General features: G+C 49.9%; 1 protein-coding gene across 1 annotated transcript; it reads right to left on the minus strand.

The window, feature by feature from the left end:
* Positions 1 to 813: 813 nt before the first annotated feature.
* Positions 814 to 14,275, minus strand: sall3b (spalt-like transcription factor 3b). Its single transcript, XM_061741281.1, has 4 exons — positions 13,856 to 14,275; positions 6,963 to 9,383; positions 5,643 to 5,965; positions 814 to 1,686 (listed from the first exon to the last, which is right to left on the minus strand). Exons 1-4 carry the CDS (start codon positions 13,941 to 13,943, stop codon positions 1,288 to 1,290), a joined length of 3,231 nt encoding a protein of 1,076 aa, XP_061597265.1. The 5' UTR covers positions 13,944 to 14,275; the 3' UTR covers positions 814 to 1,287.
* Between the last annotated feature and the right edge of the window lie 971 nt (positions 14,276 to 15,246).

Consider the following 15,246-nt stretch of genomic DNA (forward strand, 5'->3'; position numbering starts at 1 on the left):
CCACTAACCTGAACCAGTGATGCGAGACACGAAGGATTCATGCGTTCATGTTGTTGATGCAAGGTTATTCTATCACCCAGTTCTGGTGAGTGTGTCAGGTTCCTGTTCTCAGCCTAGATCTGTAGTTATTTCCTGATCCTGCGTGATTGTAGAACATCAACTCCATCCTGGTTCAGCTAGTTTCCATATGAGCTTGTATTCAACTGCAGCACAATAACACAGAGAAGTGGATGATGATGCTGAACTCACTATAAATGTTTCCATCCATCAGCTGAGATCAGATAAGTGTGGCGACTGCACTACCGCTATTTCTACACTATTGGAGGATTGACTCCAGTGCTATTAAGGATTGACACGACTACTAACTAATCCAAAAGTATCTACCAGAATAACCAGCCTCCAACACCCCCCTCCACCTCAGAAAAGTCATGAATAGTAAATGTTACTGATTTAAATTGGACTTAATTTGGAGATGAAATCTGAATTTTAAACATTAAAGATTGAAATGACATTATTTACCATTATAGTAATCAGATTACACCGTATATCAGCATCACTGAAATGGACCTGATGCTTAATCAATCATAACGATATGCAAATATTATTCATATATTTATACAAACAAGGCTGTTATAAACACAAAGCTCTAATTAAAGGTGGACTCACCTGAGAGGACTGTTACTGATCAATGTTAGGCGTGACATCACCCACCCTTGAGGATTTCTGGAGACCAGCCTCTCGCTGCTACACTTCCTGCTCCCCAACAGATCGTCAACTGATGTTTGTTTATATGCCTTTATTTTATTATATATTCTCCTCAGTGACTCATACTGCAACAACATAGTTTCCCTCGGGGATTAACAAAGTGATACTCAATGAAAATCAAATCAATTCAAAATGAGACAACAGTATAAAACTGAAAATACAGGTGTTTATTCAGTCCAAGTGAATACTGCGTTTACGGACGACATTTTCTCATGAAAACACTGGAAACGGGTCTTTACGATTCATTTTGTGGGAATGTGTGAGCTGGTTGCGTCGTCATTGTGCTAGCGCACCTCTCTCCGAGGAGAAAATAAACTCTGCATTATTGATCGGAGCGAATGCTCCATGTTCAGAGGACCATACATCGAAACATGGCTGTAAAATGGGAGTATTCTACCGTTCTTTGTCTGATAAAAAGTTCTGTTTTAAAGTCCATGTACAAGAAAAAACAAGAGGTTTTACAAATATTTTAATGTCTTTAATAATTTGCATAAGAATTCCATCCACATTCAGCTTTTCTGTTCAATTGATTCCTATTTCTTTGCTGTCTTCAATCAGCATTGAAAAATGTCTGTTACTCCCCAGGTCCATGCCGGTCTTGGTGAGCCCGGTTAAGGGCCCAGAGGCGCCGCCGCCGCCGACTCTGTCCATGGCCACGCTTAGCGGGTGCAGCGGAGCGACGCCTCGGTTCTGGATCACCGAGATCTCGTTGTTCTTCATGGCCAGGCTGTTGCTGATTGCAGCCGCGTAGCGGTTCCAGAATCCCGGGTCCACGTTCATCGCCCGGGCCGCCAGGTCCTTCTGGAACATCTCCCCGAACTTCACCGCCTCTCCGCCCAGCAGGGCCATGGGGTTCTCCACCGACAGCCGCCGGCCCCTCCTGGCCGGCGCGTTGTTCCACATGTGAGTCCCCATATGGACCTGGAAGACACATCCAACACATCAAAGATGAAGTTTGTTATTTTAACAGACAAAGATACCCCTTTTCCACCAAACCGGTTCCAGGCTGGTTCTGGGCCAGTGCTAAGTTTGGAACCGGGCTTTCTGTTTCCACTGACAAAGAACTGGTTATGGGCCAGAAAAAACGGCTCCAAGGTAGCACCAACTCTTTGCTGGTCTAGAGGAAAGAACCGCTTACGTAAGCGGAGGGGGCGGAGATATTAAGACCAACGGCAATAGTAAGACTGGGAGACGGAGACATTTTGAAATAAGAATTAATCTGGATGCAGGAAAGCATCATGGGTCTGAGGAAGAGACAACCTGTCTTTTAGGGTGCTTTTCACACCTGTCCCGTTTGAAGCAGTTGTTCCGGAACAGGGAACGTTTCCCCCTAAAGATCGGATCGTTTGGTATATGTGAACACAGCATTCGCGCTCTGAAACGGCACAAAACAAGCGAGCCGAGATCGCCTAGGAGAGGTGGTCTCGGCTCGATTCCATTCGAGACCTGAAACATTTTTTTTATTTGTAGTGAGAACATAATCGACACAGCAACCGATACAACTCCATTCATGTGTATGTGCGACTGCGGCGCAAGGAGAGGAGTCGGTGCAGCCTCCACCACCTCTTCTCCTATTGGACGTGCAGAGATGTTGTTCGAGCGCGGCACAGTGAAATTAAAAAATGTTCAATTCGGGCAGGGTTTGCGCAGCGCAAACGCTGCGGCAGGCAGCCTCTCGCCCGCCGCTGAGCTCTGCTCTGCGCTGAGCGCACATAAATTAATGGGTAAAGCCTGATTTATGGTTCCGCGTTAAATGGACGCAGAGCTTACGCCGTAGGCTCTGCGTTGGTGTAACGCGGAACCATAAATCAACCTAAAGCCGGCGCTTGCAGTCTGCACTGCGCTGAAAGGGGCGTGTTGTTTATCCCGGGGTGTGGAAGAGGAAACTCCTTCCGCGTTCATTTGACCAATCAGAGAGCACCTGGTTCGTGCATGGCATTTATTAACAGCTTTGAAACGGTACAGACGTTTGCCTTGTGAACACAAACTCGACAAACGAGAAACGGAACAACTGTATCAATTTAGCCCCTGAATCAGAACAAAACAAACGGGCCACAGGTGTGAAAGCACCCTTAGAGATGTGTCCACGGAGGAGCTACGTGGACCATGCCCATATTAGCCCAATTTTCATGCCAATGCAAATGCAGCAACGCAACTGACGTTTGCAGCGACGTAATGACGTGGCTCCTCTTAGCACCCGAGCTGTGGAAAAGCAAACCGGTTCTCAGCTGGTTCCTAGTTGAGGGAACCGGAACAGCCCTGGTTTGGTGGAAAAGGGGTAAGAGAGACTTCATTCTCTGATTTGAGTTACCGGTAGTTTAAAGCAACACCAAAGTTTTCCATCTTAAGAAATCACTTCAAAGTTAAAATGTCATCTAATGTCGTCTAGCTGTCGTGGACTTTCATCCCTGCTATCAGCAACAACCAGCTACGGTAAGGTTGGACTTCCATTCCCAACCAGTTGTCTTTGGAAACGTGGTTTACAGCTCCACCTCAGACAACAACGAGACCAGCTTGCAGAGCTACAGTGAACATCATGGCTTGTAGCAGCAGCCTCAGCAGCGAAACCCAGACTTCCCTTGCTCTAGCCACTTTACCCAGATCAGCTGGTGGGATCCCAAGTAGTTCCCAGGCCAGCCGAGAGACATAGTCCCTCCAGGGTGTCCTGGGTCTTACCTGGGTTTCCTACCAGTGGGACAAGACTGGAAGAACTCACCAGGGAGGTGTCCAGGAAGCATCCTCACCAGATGCCGAGCCTCCTCACCTGGTTCCTCGTTGCGGAGTCCCTACCAGATAACTGAGCTTCTCCTCCCATCTCTGAGAGAAAGCCTGGACACCCTGCGGAGGAAACTAATTTCCACCGCTTTTATCTGTCATCTCCTTCTTTCAGTCACTACCCACAACTCGTGACCATAGCTGAGGGTGGGAACGTAGGCTGACGTAGCTCAGCTCCTTCTTCACCATGAAGAGCTACACTGTGGACGCTGCACTGATCCGTCTGTCAATATCCCACTCCATTCTTCCCTCATTCAGTCCCCCTTCTCTAAGAGGGGGGTCACCACCCTGGTCTGCCAATCCAGAGGCACTGATGTCCACACAATGACTACGTTTACATGCAGTCAATAACCCTTTTCTAACCGGAATATTATATTAGCAATAACCCGATCGTGCACAGCCATGTAAAAACATATTTGATCATGTATACGCCTAACGGGATATCCCCATCAAAAGGAACAGGAATTTGTTTTCTGCGCATGTTCTTTTCGCAAGGAATCTTGGTCTTTTGAGTCCAGGAAGTACTGAAACAATAAACATGGCGAAACACAAGCTCACGGTGCCACACTTTTGGAGTGAGGAGGAGACTTATCACTTCATAAATGTAATGAAAGATATCAGCATTTTGGCATTTGTAGACGGTAGAAAGTACCGGGATAGCGAGATTTACAAAAAGGTGAGCGAAAAGTTGCGCAAAGCAGGGTTTGTACGAACGCCAGAAATGACGGGCATTGCGTCATGACGTTCTCCGTGCGTCGCTGTTTTGATCCAGATATCCCAAATGATTACAATTACCATGTATACAGGGATAACCCTGTTTGCTCACGCATGGAAACAGATTATTCTGAATGTTTCCGTAACCGGAATATTGACCGTAACCCGAATTTCGACTGCATGTAAACGTAGTCAATGATGCACAAGCGTGTCAACCAAGACACGCCCACAACATCTAGAGCCTTAAGGAACTCTGGATAGATCCCATCCGCCCCTGGTACCTTGCAACTAAGGAGCTTCCTAACCACTTTGGTAACCTCAGTCCGAGAGATTACACTCTTAAAGGAGAATTGTGATATCAATAGTGAACCAAATGGAGGAATTTGGAGTCCCACTGAGACATGACTGTGTCAACCGCCTTCTATAAGGCTGCTTCCATTGGAGAGGGTCTTGGGTAGTTTGGCGTAGCCTAAATCTCTGACACTTCTCAACGACCTGACATGGCCTCGTAACAACAATTTTCAGGAACTTCTACAATCAATCAAATTTATTTGTATAGCACGTTTAAAAAACCACAGGGGAAGCCAAACAAGGCCATGACATGTTCCTGTCGTGGGTTAGCTACTCCGGGTGGCCTCAAAAACCTGCTGGGGGAGAAGGTGTTGACATAGCGCTGGAGATGACGTCCTTTTTGTGTCCTAGTTGGCTCTTCTCATTCATCGCCACCACTTCACCCAGTATGTTTACATGTACTAACAGGATGTAGAATTGTTGCCTTAATCCGGCCGATATTGAAGTTTTAACAGCCGTGTTTACACCTTAGCCGGGCTGTAGTCCAACGGAACTGAAGCTCTTGAGATCGAGCTACTTCAAAGCAGGATTTTTTGTAGAAATTAAAGTGATGAGGAAACCGAACTTTATGATTTGACCGTTTAATGTTGGCTACCCAAAAATCCAACGTAAATCCATGTTTCGGTGCCTGGAATCCAGTTGTTTCTGCGAATTGCAGCGATCCATTTGTATCTCTTAAGCTTATTTTTCGGCAGTCTGTAAAACAATAACTCAGATTTCTTGCTAAATCTATGAGTACAGTCGATCGCACAACAGCTCTTTCCCATTTTAGATGATTTCGAGTTGCTCAAACGGAAAGTTTAAGCTGCCACTCAGTCTTTCTGCCACTCAGTGGGCGAAACCCACTGTGAAGTCGCATCTGTGACGTCATTCGCATTCCCTCTATAGACGTCTTTGAATGTGTTCTTAGAATACCAGAAAGTCTCATTCACTAATAAGAAGATGATGGACCCGTTTGTTTCGTAATGAAACAGATTATTACTTAGATGACTCATCTGGATATTAAGCAGCAGAGGGTCCCTCAAACATCACCGTACCTTCAGATTGCCCTTCGTGGTGAACGCCCTGCCGCAGACGGCGCAGACGAATGGCTTCTCGCCGGTGTGCGTTCGCTCGTGGATCTGCAGGGCGCTGGCCGACGAGAAGTTCTTCCCGCAGACGTTGCAGTTGTGCTGCTTTGGCGTCCGGCGTGGCGGCGCCGGGCCCAGCAGGGAGTTAACGACGGCGCCGCCGGCCGCCGGGTAGGCCGCGGTGATGTGGATGCTGAGGGGAGGCGGCCGCCTCTGCTGACCGTTGACCTCCGCTTTGACGCCGCCTGGCGAGGCGCCAGTGCCGAGGTCGGGGAGGCTCTGACCTCCAGCTGGAATAAAAACACACAAATAAGAAATCGTCTGCGGTCAACATTATTATTCATTATTCAGGAATATAACTGTGTCCAAACAACCAAATTGCCTGTACTCAAAAAGAACCTTTTCCCAAGACAGACATGAGCACAGGACAAGTCGTAGACTGACCGGTAAATCGAGAGCTTCGCCTTTTGGCTCAGCTCCCTCTTCACCACGACGGTCCAGTACATCGACCGTATAACTGCGGATGCTGCACCGATCCATCTGTCAATCTCACGCTCCATCTTTCCCTCACTCGTGAACAAGACCCGAGATACCTGAGCTCCTCCACCTGAGGCAGGACTTCTCCACCCACCCGGAGAAGGCATGCCACCCTTTTCCGATGGAGAACCATGGCCTCGGTTTTGGAGGTGCTGATTCTCATCCCTGCCGCGTTGCACTCGGCCGCAAACCGCCCCAGCACATGCTGAAGGTCCCGGTCCGATGAAGCCAACAGGACAACGTCATCCGCAAAAAGCAGAGACGAAATCCTGAGGTTCCCAAACCGGATCCCCTCCGGCCCCTGGCTACGCCTAGAAATTCTGTCCATAAAAATTATGAACAGGACCGGTGACAAAGGGCAGCCCTGCCGGAGTCCAACATGCACCGGGAACAAGTCTGATCTACTGCCGGCAATGAGAACCAAACTCCTTCTCCGATCATACAGAGACCGGACAGCCCTTAATAGAGGGCCCCCGGACTCCATACTCACTGACCCCCCACAGAATGGCACGAGGGACACGGTCAAATGCCTTCTCCAGATCCACAAAGCACATTTGGACTGGTTGGGCAAATTCCCATGAACCGTCAAGCAACCTGCGGAGGGTGTAGAGCTGGTCCAGTGTCCCACGACCGCGACGAAAACCGCATTGTTCCTCCTAAATCCGAGGTTCGACTATCGGCCATAAACAATGGCAGGTCCTACAGTATATACCACAAAAATATTTCTGCAAACGTAAAGATCTGACTTACCCCTCTCCTGGTTCAGCTGGAAGGTCACGCTGTATGGACTCTCTTCCTTCACGCACAGGCTGGACAGCACCGGTCGTGGATCCTGTACTGGTGAAGTCGGAGACTCGGACGTCTCCGTTTTCACGGCCGGAGGCTCCTGGGATTCTGACGATTTCACCGCTGTGCCTTCGGAGCTCTGAGTGGGACACGAGACGGGGAAGTCGGACAAACGTGGGCTGATTTCCCCGAAGTTCTCCACCTTTCCTTCCGAGGAAATGCCGTCGCCATTGAGCCGGTGGTTTTCCGAACATCTGTCCGTCAGGGGTTTGACAGGGAAGATGGAGGTGGACTCCATCATCCTCATCTGGTTCTCCAGAGCGGCAATACTCGAGGCCACGGGGCTCGGAGGAGAGCTGCCATGAGGGATGAAGGGTTTGGATGTCTCCATGTCTTCCACCTGCTCCTCCTCTTCCTCCATGGAAGTGTCATCGCTCAGCTCATTGCTGCTGAGGCTGTCGAGGTTGTTGTCGGCGTCCATGTCAACCACCGCGGTGGCGGCAGCGTCTGAGATCCGCCCGGCGATGTGCAGGCGGATGTGCTGCTGCAGGACGACGGCGTTGGTGAACCTCTCCTGGCAGATGGGGCACGAGTGCTGTACCCGAGCCGGGGGGATCGTCTCCCGGTGGACGCCGACGTGGGTCTTCAGGTTCCCCTTGGTGGTGAAGGCGCGGCCGCACACCCTGCACCTGAAGGGCCGCTCGCCGGTGTGGGTGCGGTAGTGCATCCGCAGGGCGCTCTGGCAGCTGAGGACGCGGCGGCACAGGACGCACCGGTTGGGGTCCGACACCTTCCTGTCGATGTTCTCCACCAGCTGCTGCAGCTTTGACGTCTCGGACGCCTGCATGTAGTCCGGCGGGCCGCCCGACGGGGGGTGCGGATCCGCCCAGTCCGGGAGGGGGGAGGCGCTGGAGGCGGGCGATGCCGACAGGTGGGGTTCGGGGCTGCTGGCGGCTCCCTCTGTCCCTCGATGAGGCCGTGGAGACTCGGAAACGGGCGACGGAGACGCACCTTCACCCGGGTCTCCTGACCCCACCGGGCCGGCACCAGAGGGTGGAGGAGGAGGGCTGATGCCGGCGGGGAGAGTCGCCACGACCGGCTTGCTGTCCAGCCACGAGGACGCGGGCTTCTCCGGGGGGATGGACATCCCGTAGGGAATCCCAGAACCGGTCGGCACGTTGTCCAGGTACTCCGGCACGGGGAAGGGGTTCATCTGCACGTGGGGGTATCGGTCCCGGTGCCTCTGGAAGTGCACCTTCAGGTTCCCCTTGGTGGAGAAGCGGTTGCCGCAGATGTTGCACTTGAAGGGCCGCTCGCCGGTGTGGGAGCGCAGGTGGATCTGCAGCGCGCTGTCGCTGCCGAACACCTTGGCGCAGAAGCGGCACTTGTGCTTGAAGAAGGGCTCGTCCGGGAGGGGCCTGGGCTCGAATGGCGCCACGGGCGGCTTGTCCTTCCCGTGCCTCATCAGGGCGGCGAGTGGGTCCAGGGAGTTGGCCGTGGCCGCGATGCTCGCCAGAGGGTTGGGGAAGATGACGCCGCCGGGGGGGCTGTGAGGTAGAAACGGCAGGTTGGCGGCGGAGGGGGGGAGGAGGCCGGTCTGGGCCGGCGGCAGCGGGCTGGACGGGCTCGGAGTGGCGTCACGACCACCGCCGCGGGAGGCCGGGTACGGGGGCAGCAACGTGGAGACGGGGGGCGACGAGTCCTCCGACACCGAGGTCAGAGATGCAGCGTCCTGCCCATTGGACACCGAGGGCGGGGGGAGCAGGCTCGGACCCAGAGACCGGGGCGCCGGGTTCAGGGCCGCCTGCGAGGGCTGCCGGTTCATGACGGCAACCTGGCTGCAGATGTGCTGGATGAGCTGCAGCTGGCGCACCTGCTGCTGCTGCAGCGCCAGCAGGTGCTCCATGATGACCGGGATGGCGGCGGTGGCCGCCTTCCCCCCCGGGCCGGTACCACCGACGCCCTGGGAGAATTGGGCCACCGCCACCCGGGTGCTGTGCAGGATCTCCAGGGTCACGTTGGTGCTGGACGCGGCGCTGCATCGGTCGCCTGGGCAACGCTCCAGCTCCATGGCGTCGTCCCAGCCCTCCTCATGAGGGTCCACGCTGTCGTGGTCGTGCGTCTCTCCCAGCTCGAACCCGGCGTCCGTGGACGACTCGCTGGACGGCGTGCCGGGGACCGGCGAAGGCCCGGCGGGAGACTCCTCCCCCTCCTCACCGTCGTTCCTGACGACCAGCACCGGGGCGTCGTCCCTGCAGGACTTCTGATGCTCGCTCAGGTCGGTCCACGCCGAGAACTGGGCGCAGCATCTGTGGCAGATGAGCGTCTCGTCCCTGCAGCGGCGGCCTCCGGCCCCGTCCTCCCTCTCGGGCACGTACTCAACACCTGGACAGGAAAACGAACAAGAACCAAGTCAATATTTTATCTCCCACAAACACATCAGCGAGACGGCGTCTCCAACGTCCCGCCACGACAACGAGAACGAGACCACGTTCACCGACAGACGTAGAAGAGTTAAACCTTTTATAAGCCACCATCACTGCAACGCAGATGACACACTGGCCACGGTTACATGATGTTTTTTAAATTGGAATTAATTATTCCGAATTAAATAATTCCAAATTAAACTATTTTCCTCAGAGTTTACATGGAAATAGTAATTCCGAATTAAGGTTTACATGGAAAACATGTTTGATCGGTTTTATCCAATTCCGTTTAAGGTCTGGGGGTTTGGAAGGTTCTGATTGGATAGGGGGGCGGACCGGAAGTTACGTCTACCGGAAGAAAAACAAACTTAGCCGCTACAACTTTGAAAAGCTCACAATTTATATGTTTCCTGCCATCTGTTCTTTTAATTATTTCCAGGTCCTCCAAGCTATTTATTAAATAAATCGTCTCTGCTCTTGACCACCATTTACTGCGTGCTGCCATCTTGAAACTTTGTTTGGAAAACAAGCTCAGCGCGGAACGGGCAAGGGAACAAGCAGCGCAGAAAGACCGGAATTCATTTAAAGCTGAATGAGTGTATACATGATCGCAGAATTATTCTATTTGGATTTAAATTGGAATAAACCAGCCACTTACTTCGGAATTAAGTTTAATTCGGAATGGCCATTTTCATTCGGAATTAGGTGTTTACATGGTAATTTTTACTCATTTTAAATCTGATTTAATTTTAATTCTGAATTAAAGAGGAATTAAACTTCCCATGTAAATAATAATAATATAAATAAATAAATAAATAAATAAATAAATAAATAAATAAATAAATAAATAAATAAATAAAATAAAATAAATAAAATAATAATAATAATAATAATAATAATAATAATAATAATAGTATCTCGTTTTCCAAAATCATAACATTTTACAATAGTTCAGAGGTGAACTTGGACTCGGCTCCTCAAATCTAGACCATTACAGCAGCTTCCGGTGGAGTTGTGGGTTCAGGTCAACGAACGGCCCAGGACAAGAACAACAGACTTTCTGAGCAGAACCGGGAAGAAAAAGGGACGTTTCTGTTGAACAGAGACGAGCGAGCAGGCGTTCAGTTTGACGTTGCTACAGCGACAGACGGGGGTTAAGTAATCCAACCTTCATGAGAAAAGCTACAAGACGTAAAGAGTTACAGAGCTTGATGCTTTACCGGGCCTGAAGACGTCCCGGCCTGTATGGGTCATTCATGAAACACGTATGAGCCGGGAGGACCGGACCAGGGAGAACCGGACCAGAGACAACCAGAATGTCTCGTTGTCCAGGAAGTTAAAATCCTTGAGCTGTTTTGACAGAACAAACCAGAACCGGCTCTTTAATGGTTCCCAGAACTCTGATGGAGCCCGGGATGAGTCCGACTCTCATGGGTCTGGCCCAAACCGGAACCCGGATGAGGGGGCCTGAAACCAGAACTGAGCCGCTCCGACAGCCGAGCGGGCCGGAGCCTCTCCGGGTGGGTGGTCCGAGGAGGCGCTTCGGCAAACACGGCGCTCCAGGCCCGACTCCAGGCCTGGCCCGGTCCGGTCCACCTCAGATCCTCTTCCAGGGAAAACAAAGAGAAGATCAGCTGTGATTGGAGCCGTAAAACCGTCTCCAGCTCCAGCGGCGTTTATTTAAACCGTCACCCGCCTTCAAAGCCCCCAGAAACAGATTTACGAGTGTTTTTGTGGTGTTTGGCGACGGCGAGGTCCCCCCCCCCCCGGGCCCCGTCCCGGGCCTCAGGGGCCGCCAGGTCACGTGTCTCATTCAGTGCGTTTACATGGGAAGTTTAATTCCTCTTTAATTCAGAATTAAAATTAAATCAGATTTAAAATTTGTAAAAATTACCATGTAAACACTTAATTCCAAATGAAAATGGCCATTCTGAATTAAACTTAATTCCCAAGTAAGTGGTTATTCCGACTTTAAATCCGAATAGAATAATTCTCCGATCATGTATACACTCATTCAGCTTTAAATTAATTCCGGTCTTTCTGCGCTGCTCGTTCTCTTGCCCGTCTGTCTCCATGACGCTTATATTCCGCGCTGGGCTTGTTTTCCAAACAAAGTTTCAAGATGGCAGCACGCAGTAAATAGTGGTCAAGAGCAGAGACAATTTATTTAATAAATAGCTTTGAGGACCTGGAAATAATTAAAAGAACAAATGGCAGGAAACATAAAAAGGTGAGCTTTTCAAAGTTGTAGCGGCTAAGTTTGTAGACGTAACTTCCGGTCCGCTCCCCTATCCAATCAGAACCTTCCCCACCCCCAGACCTTAAACGGAATTGGATAAAGCCGATCAAACATGTTTTCCATGTAAACCTCAATTCGGAATTACTATTTCCATGTAAACTCCAAGGAAAATAGTTTATTCGGAATTATTTAATTCGGAATAATTAATTCCGAATTAAAAAACATCATGTAACCGTGGCCATTGTACTCTTATCCGGACCACTTGACCCCTGTCAAAGGTCAAGTCGGCGGACGCCGTCAGAGCCACCCCCTCTTAAAAACACCTGGAACCAGAACCAGACTGAAGATGAGTCAGTTCTGGACCTCAGCCGGCGCCGACGGCGGAGCAGATGGAGGAAAGTCAACAACGAAGCCTCAAGAATGAAAAGAGTTTCAGGCTCTCGGCTCGTTGAACCGGTGAGAAACAAGAAAAGAAAAGCAGCATTTCTGAAAGTTTAAATCTGAATCTGAATGTTTTGATTTAGAAGGTTTGCTGAATATAAAAGTTGCTTTACTGAATATTAAAATGATAAACTGAATATAAGGAATATAAGGCAGGACATTAATAAGTTTTATGCTTGCGTATTGTTTTTATGTAAAGCACTTTGTGCTGCATTTCTTATGCATGAAAGGTGCTGTATAGATAAAGTTTGAATTGATTTGATTTGATAAGCTGGTACTTATAAGCTCTATAAGGTCAATTCATAAATGAAAGGAAGGATTGCACTTGAGTTTAAATAAATAAATACATTTTTTGCTGTATTTTGCTTCCATCTGACCTTTTCTCTGACGCTTTGAGCAAAAAAGAAAGTATGATTTTAATTCTTATATTAAATAATGAACAACGAGACTCTTCTTGAGGCAACAGTTCGTGATCTTGGTGCGATCAGAGAGGATGCAGGCCGACAGCGGCGGCGGCGAGGGCCAGCCGGGAAGGCCGGGAACGCCGTTCTGGTTCTGGATCCGGGACGAGGAGCCAGCAGCTGCAGCTAAAACAAACACCTTTAAATCTGCTCTCAGTCCTACTTTCACCCACAAACACATCTGCTGGCGCTCCGTCACACACTGGCCTTTTTCTTCTTCTCTCCCTGCTTGGAAGTCGCTTTCGGTCCCGGTCCAAAGAGACAGGTTCCCGGTTCTGATGGTTCCTGGTTCCCGGATCGTTCTGGGAACGCCGTGACTTTGCAGAAAACTTTCGAGGTTCTCCTGAGACGACCCCCCTGACCTCCACCTCGCTGGTTGCCGGGGGCGACCCACTTCAGGTCCTCCCTCAGATAAAACCTCGACCAGATGATTTAACGCGTTTGTTCTCGGCTCCTCGAGAGACCTGAATACATCCCTTCTTGGTTTCTAACGGCTCTGCAGAAACAACCTCCGCCTCCATCGAAGCCGCCACAAACATAAAGACGGAACAACATCAACAGAACCTTCAGAACTATTATCTTAACCAACAGAAGGCATGCTGGGAGTCTACACCAGTAGTAAGAAATAAGATCTTATAGGACATATTTATGTTTTTATTAAATTCATTCACAGCTTTTTGCCCCAAAAGTGTACATTTTTGTTTTTTTTATTTTTAATTAATGCTTTATGTTTCCAGCTGCATAATTACCTCTCCGCTCCTGCAGGGATCCCAGGTGTGTTTCCTTTATTTTTACACCTGATTTATTCAAATAAACTAAAATTTTTCCATAAAGGCCTTTTCCTGAAGACGAGATTCTAAAGCCATTGTTTTTAAAGGTTTGGCTGCTTCTAATTTAGCTTTTATCTACATTTTGGGAATAAAGATAAAATTATGCAGAGAAAACGGTGAAAATAATTGTCTTTGTTTTGGAGCGTGTTAAATAATTCTTACAACTAATTAATTATTCATTTCTGTTACATAATGTAAAAGGCAAAAAAAGCAGGAATTTTGTTTCATATATAAAACGATAAGTTATTTTATTTTTATACATTTTGGTTGAATCCTTCAAAAAACATCGAGATTTATTTTAAAATTGCTCTGAAACGTTTTTATTTGGAAGAACTGAAAAACAAAACTGGAAAATTTGATATTAATAATTAAAAACATAATTAAAGAAATAAATGTGTTTGACTCTCATCTAATTTCAGATTTTGATAAAAGCAGCAGTAAAAGAGTTGGAAGCTCCTACCGTCCGCGCAGCGCGGCGCGCTCCCGCTCCCGGCCGCGGGTCCGCGCTCCCGCAGCGGCTGCGGCTTGGCTTGTTTGCGGCGGGACATGTGGCTGATGTGCTCGCTGCTCCCGCACACTCATCCACCAGCTGCGACTGGACCCCGTTATCCGTGAAATACGCGCTGGGCGGCTGGTCCGGGCGCGCGCCTGCAGATTGCGCATGTCAGAGTAATTATGATGGAGGGGGGGATCACGCTTTGACGAGGCGAGCTGAACCTCCCGCGGGGGATTGGCTGCCGTCCAGTCAGCTCGGGCGCTCAGATGAGGGATGGGGTTCAATAATAGTCAGTGCACTTCCTGTCCGGCGGGCGGACGCGCTTTTACGCACGGCTCCGACGCGCGGGTCCGACTCCCGAGCCTCGGATCAGTTCTGGCTCCGACTTCATCAAATCAAATCCAACTTTATTTATAGAGCACCTTTCATGCATAGAATGCAGCACAAAGTGTATAAGTATAAAACGAATCGGAAAAACATAAAACGTATTTAGACTCAGTTTGGTCCAGATCCGCCTCCTCTCCGAGGACTTGGCTCTAAAATCAAGCCTCGTTTGTCCCGTTTGAGTCTCGTTCGCGCACTTTGGGACTTTCCACCGTAAATCGGATGAATTATTTAATTACTTAATTAATAATCCACGCAGATCCCGGTCAGACACGCGCGTAAAGTCCGTAAAGTCCCAGGTCCGGCGTTGATCTCACACCGGCGGCGGTCTGAAGTGCGAGTCCCGGCTCCGTCCGGGCCACCGGCCCCGCTGCGCTGCCTCCGCCTCCGCCCCGGGCATCATATGGGCTGCATGGCCGCCTGCGATAGGCTGCTGCCGGGACTCCGCGGGGGGTGCAGCAGCCCGAGCCGCGCTGGCCACGGAGACCTCCCACAATCTGGACCAGCAACGCGCTCCCCAACATCTTTATGATGGAGAAGCGCGTAAAGGCGCGCCTGCACCGGGTTTCAGCTCAAACCCAAACCAAACTCACCAGGATTAATATCTGAGTTTGTGAAGACGAGGAAGACTTCAGCAGAGCTGTAATCCCTTTTGTTTGGGAACTTGTAATGATGTGATATTAAGAGATGCAGCTGGACGGAATCAGCGGCTGATCATTGCAGCCCGGTATTGATCGGTGCGTCGCCTCTTCCTCTGCTGCGGGGAGATAAGGAACATATCCTCCTCCTCCGACCCGCCGGGTCTCCGCAGACTTATGATGAATAGCCGCCGCTTATCTGGGAACTCGACCCTCCTTGATTTGATATTGATCCCTTGTAAAGCGGCCTCGCCGCTACAATCAAACCCGCAACTTCTGGCTGCGCGGTGTCTTCTGGGTTCAACTCAGCTTTTGATTGGAAATATGCTGAGA

Source organism: Cololabis saira, chromosome 15, assembly GCF_033807715.1.
Source record: "Cololabis saira isolate AMF1-May2022 chromosome 15, fColSai1.1, whole genome shotgun sequence".
Classification (NCBI taxonomy): Eukaryota; Metazoa; Chordata; class Actinopteri; order Beloniformes; family Belonidae; genus Cololabis; species Cololabis saira.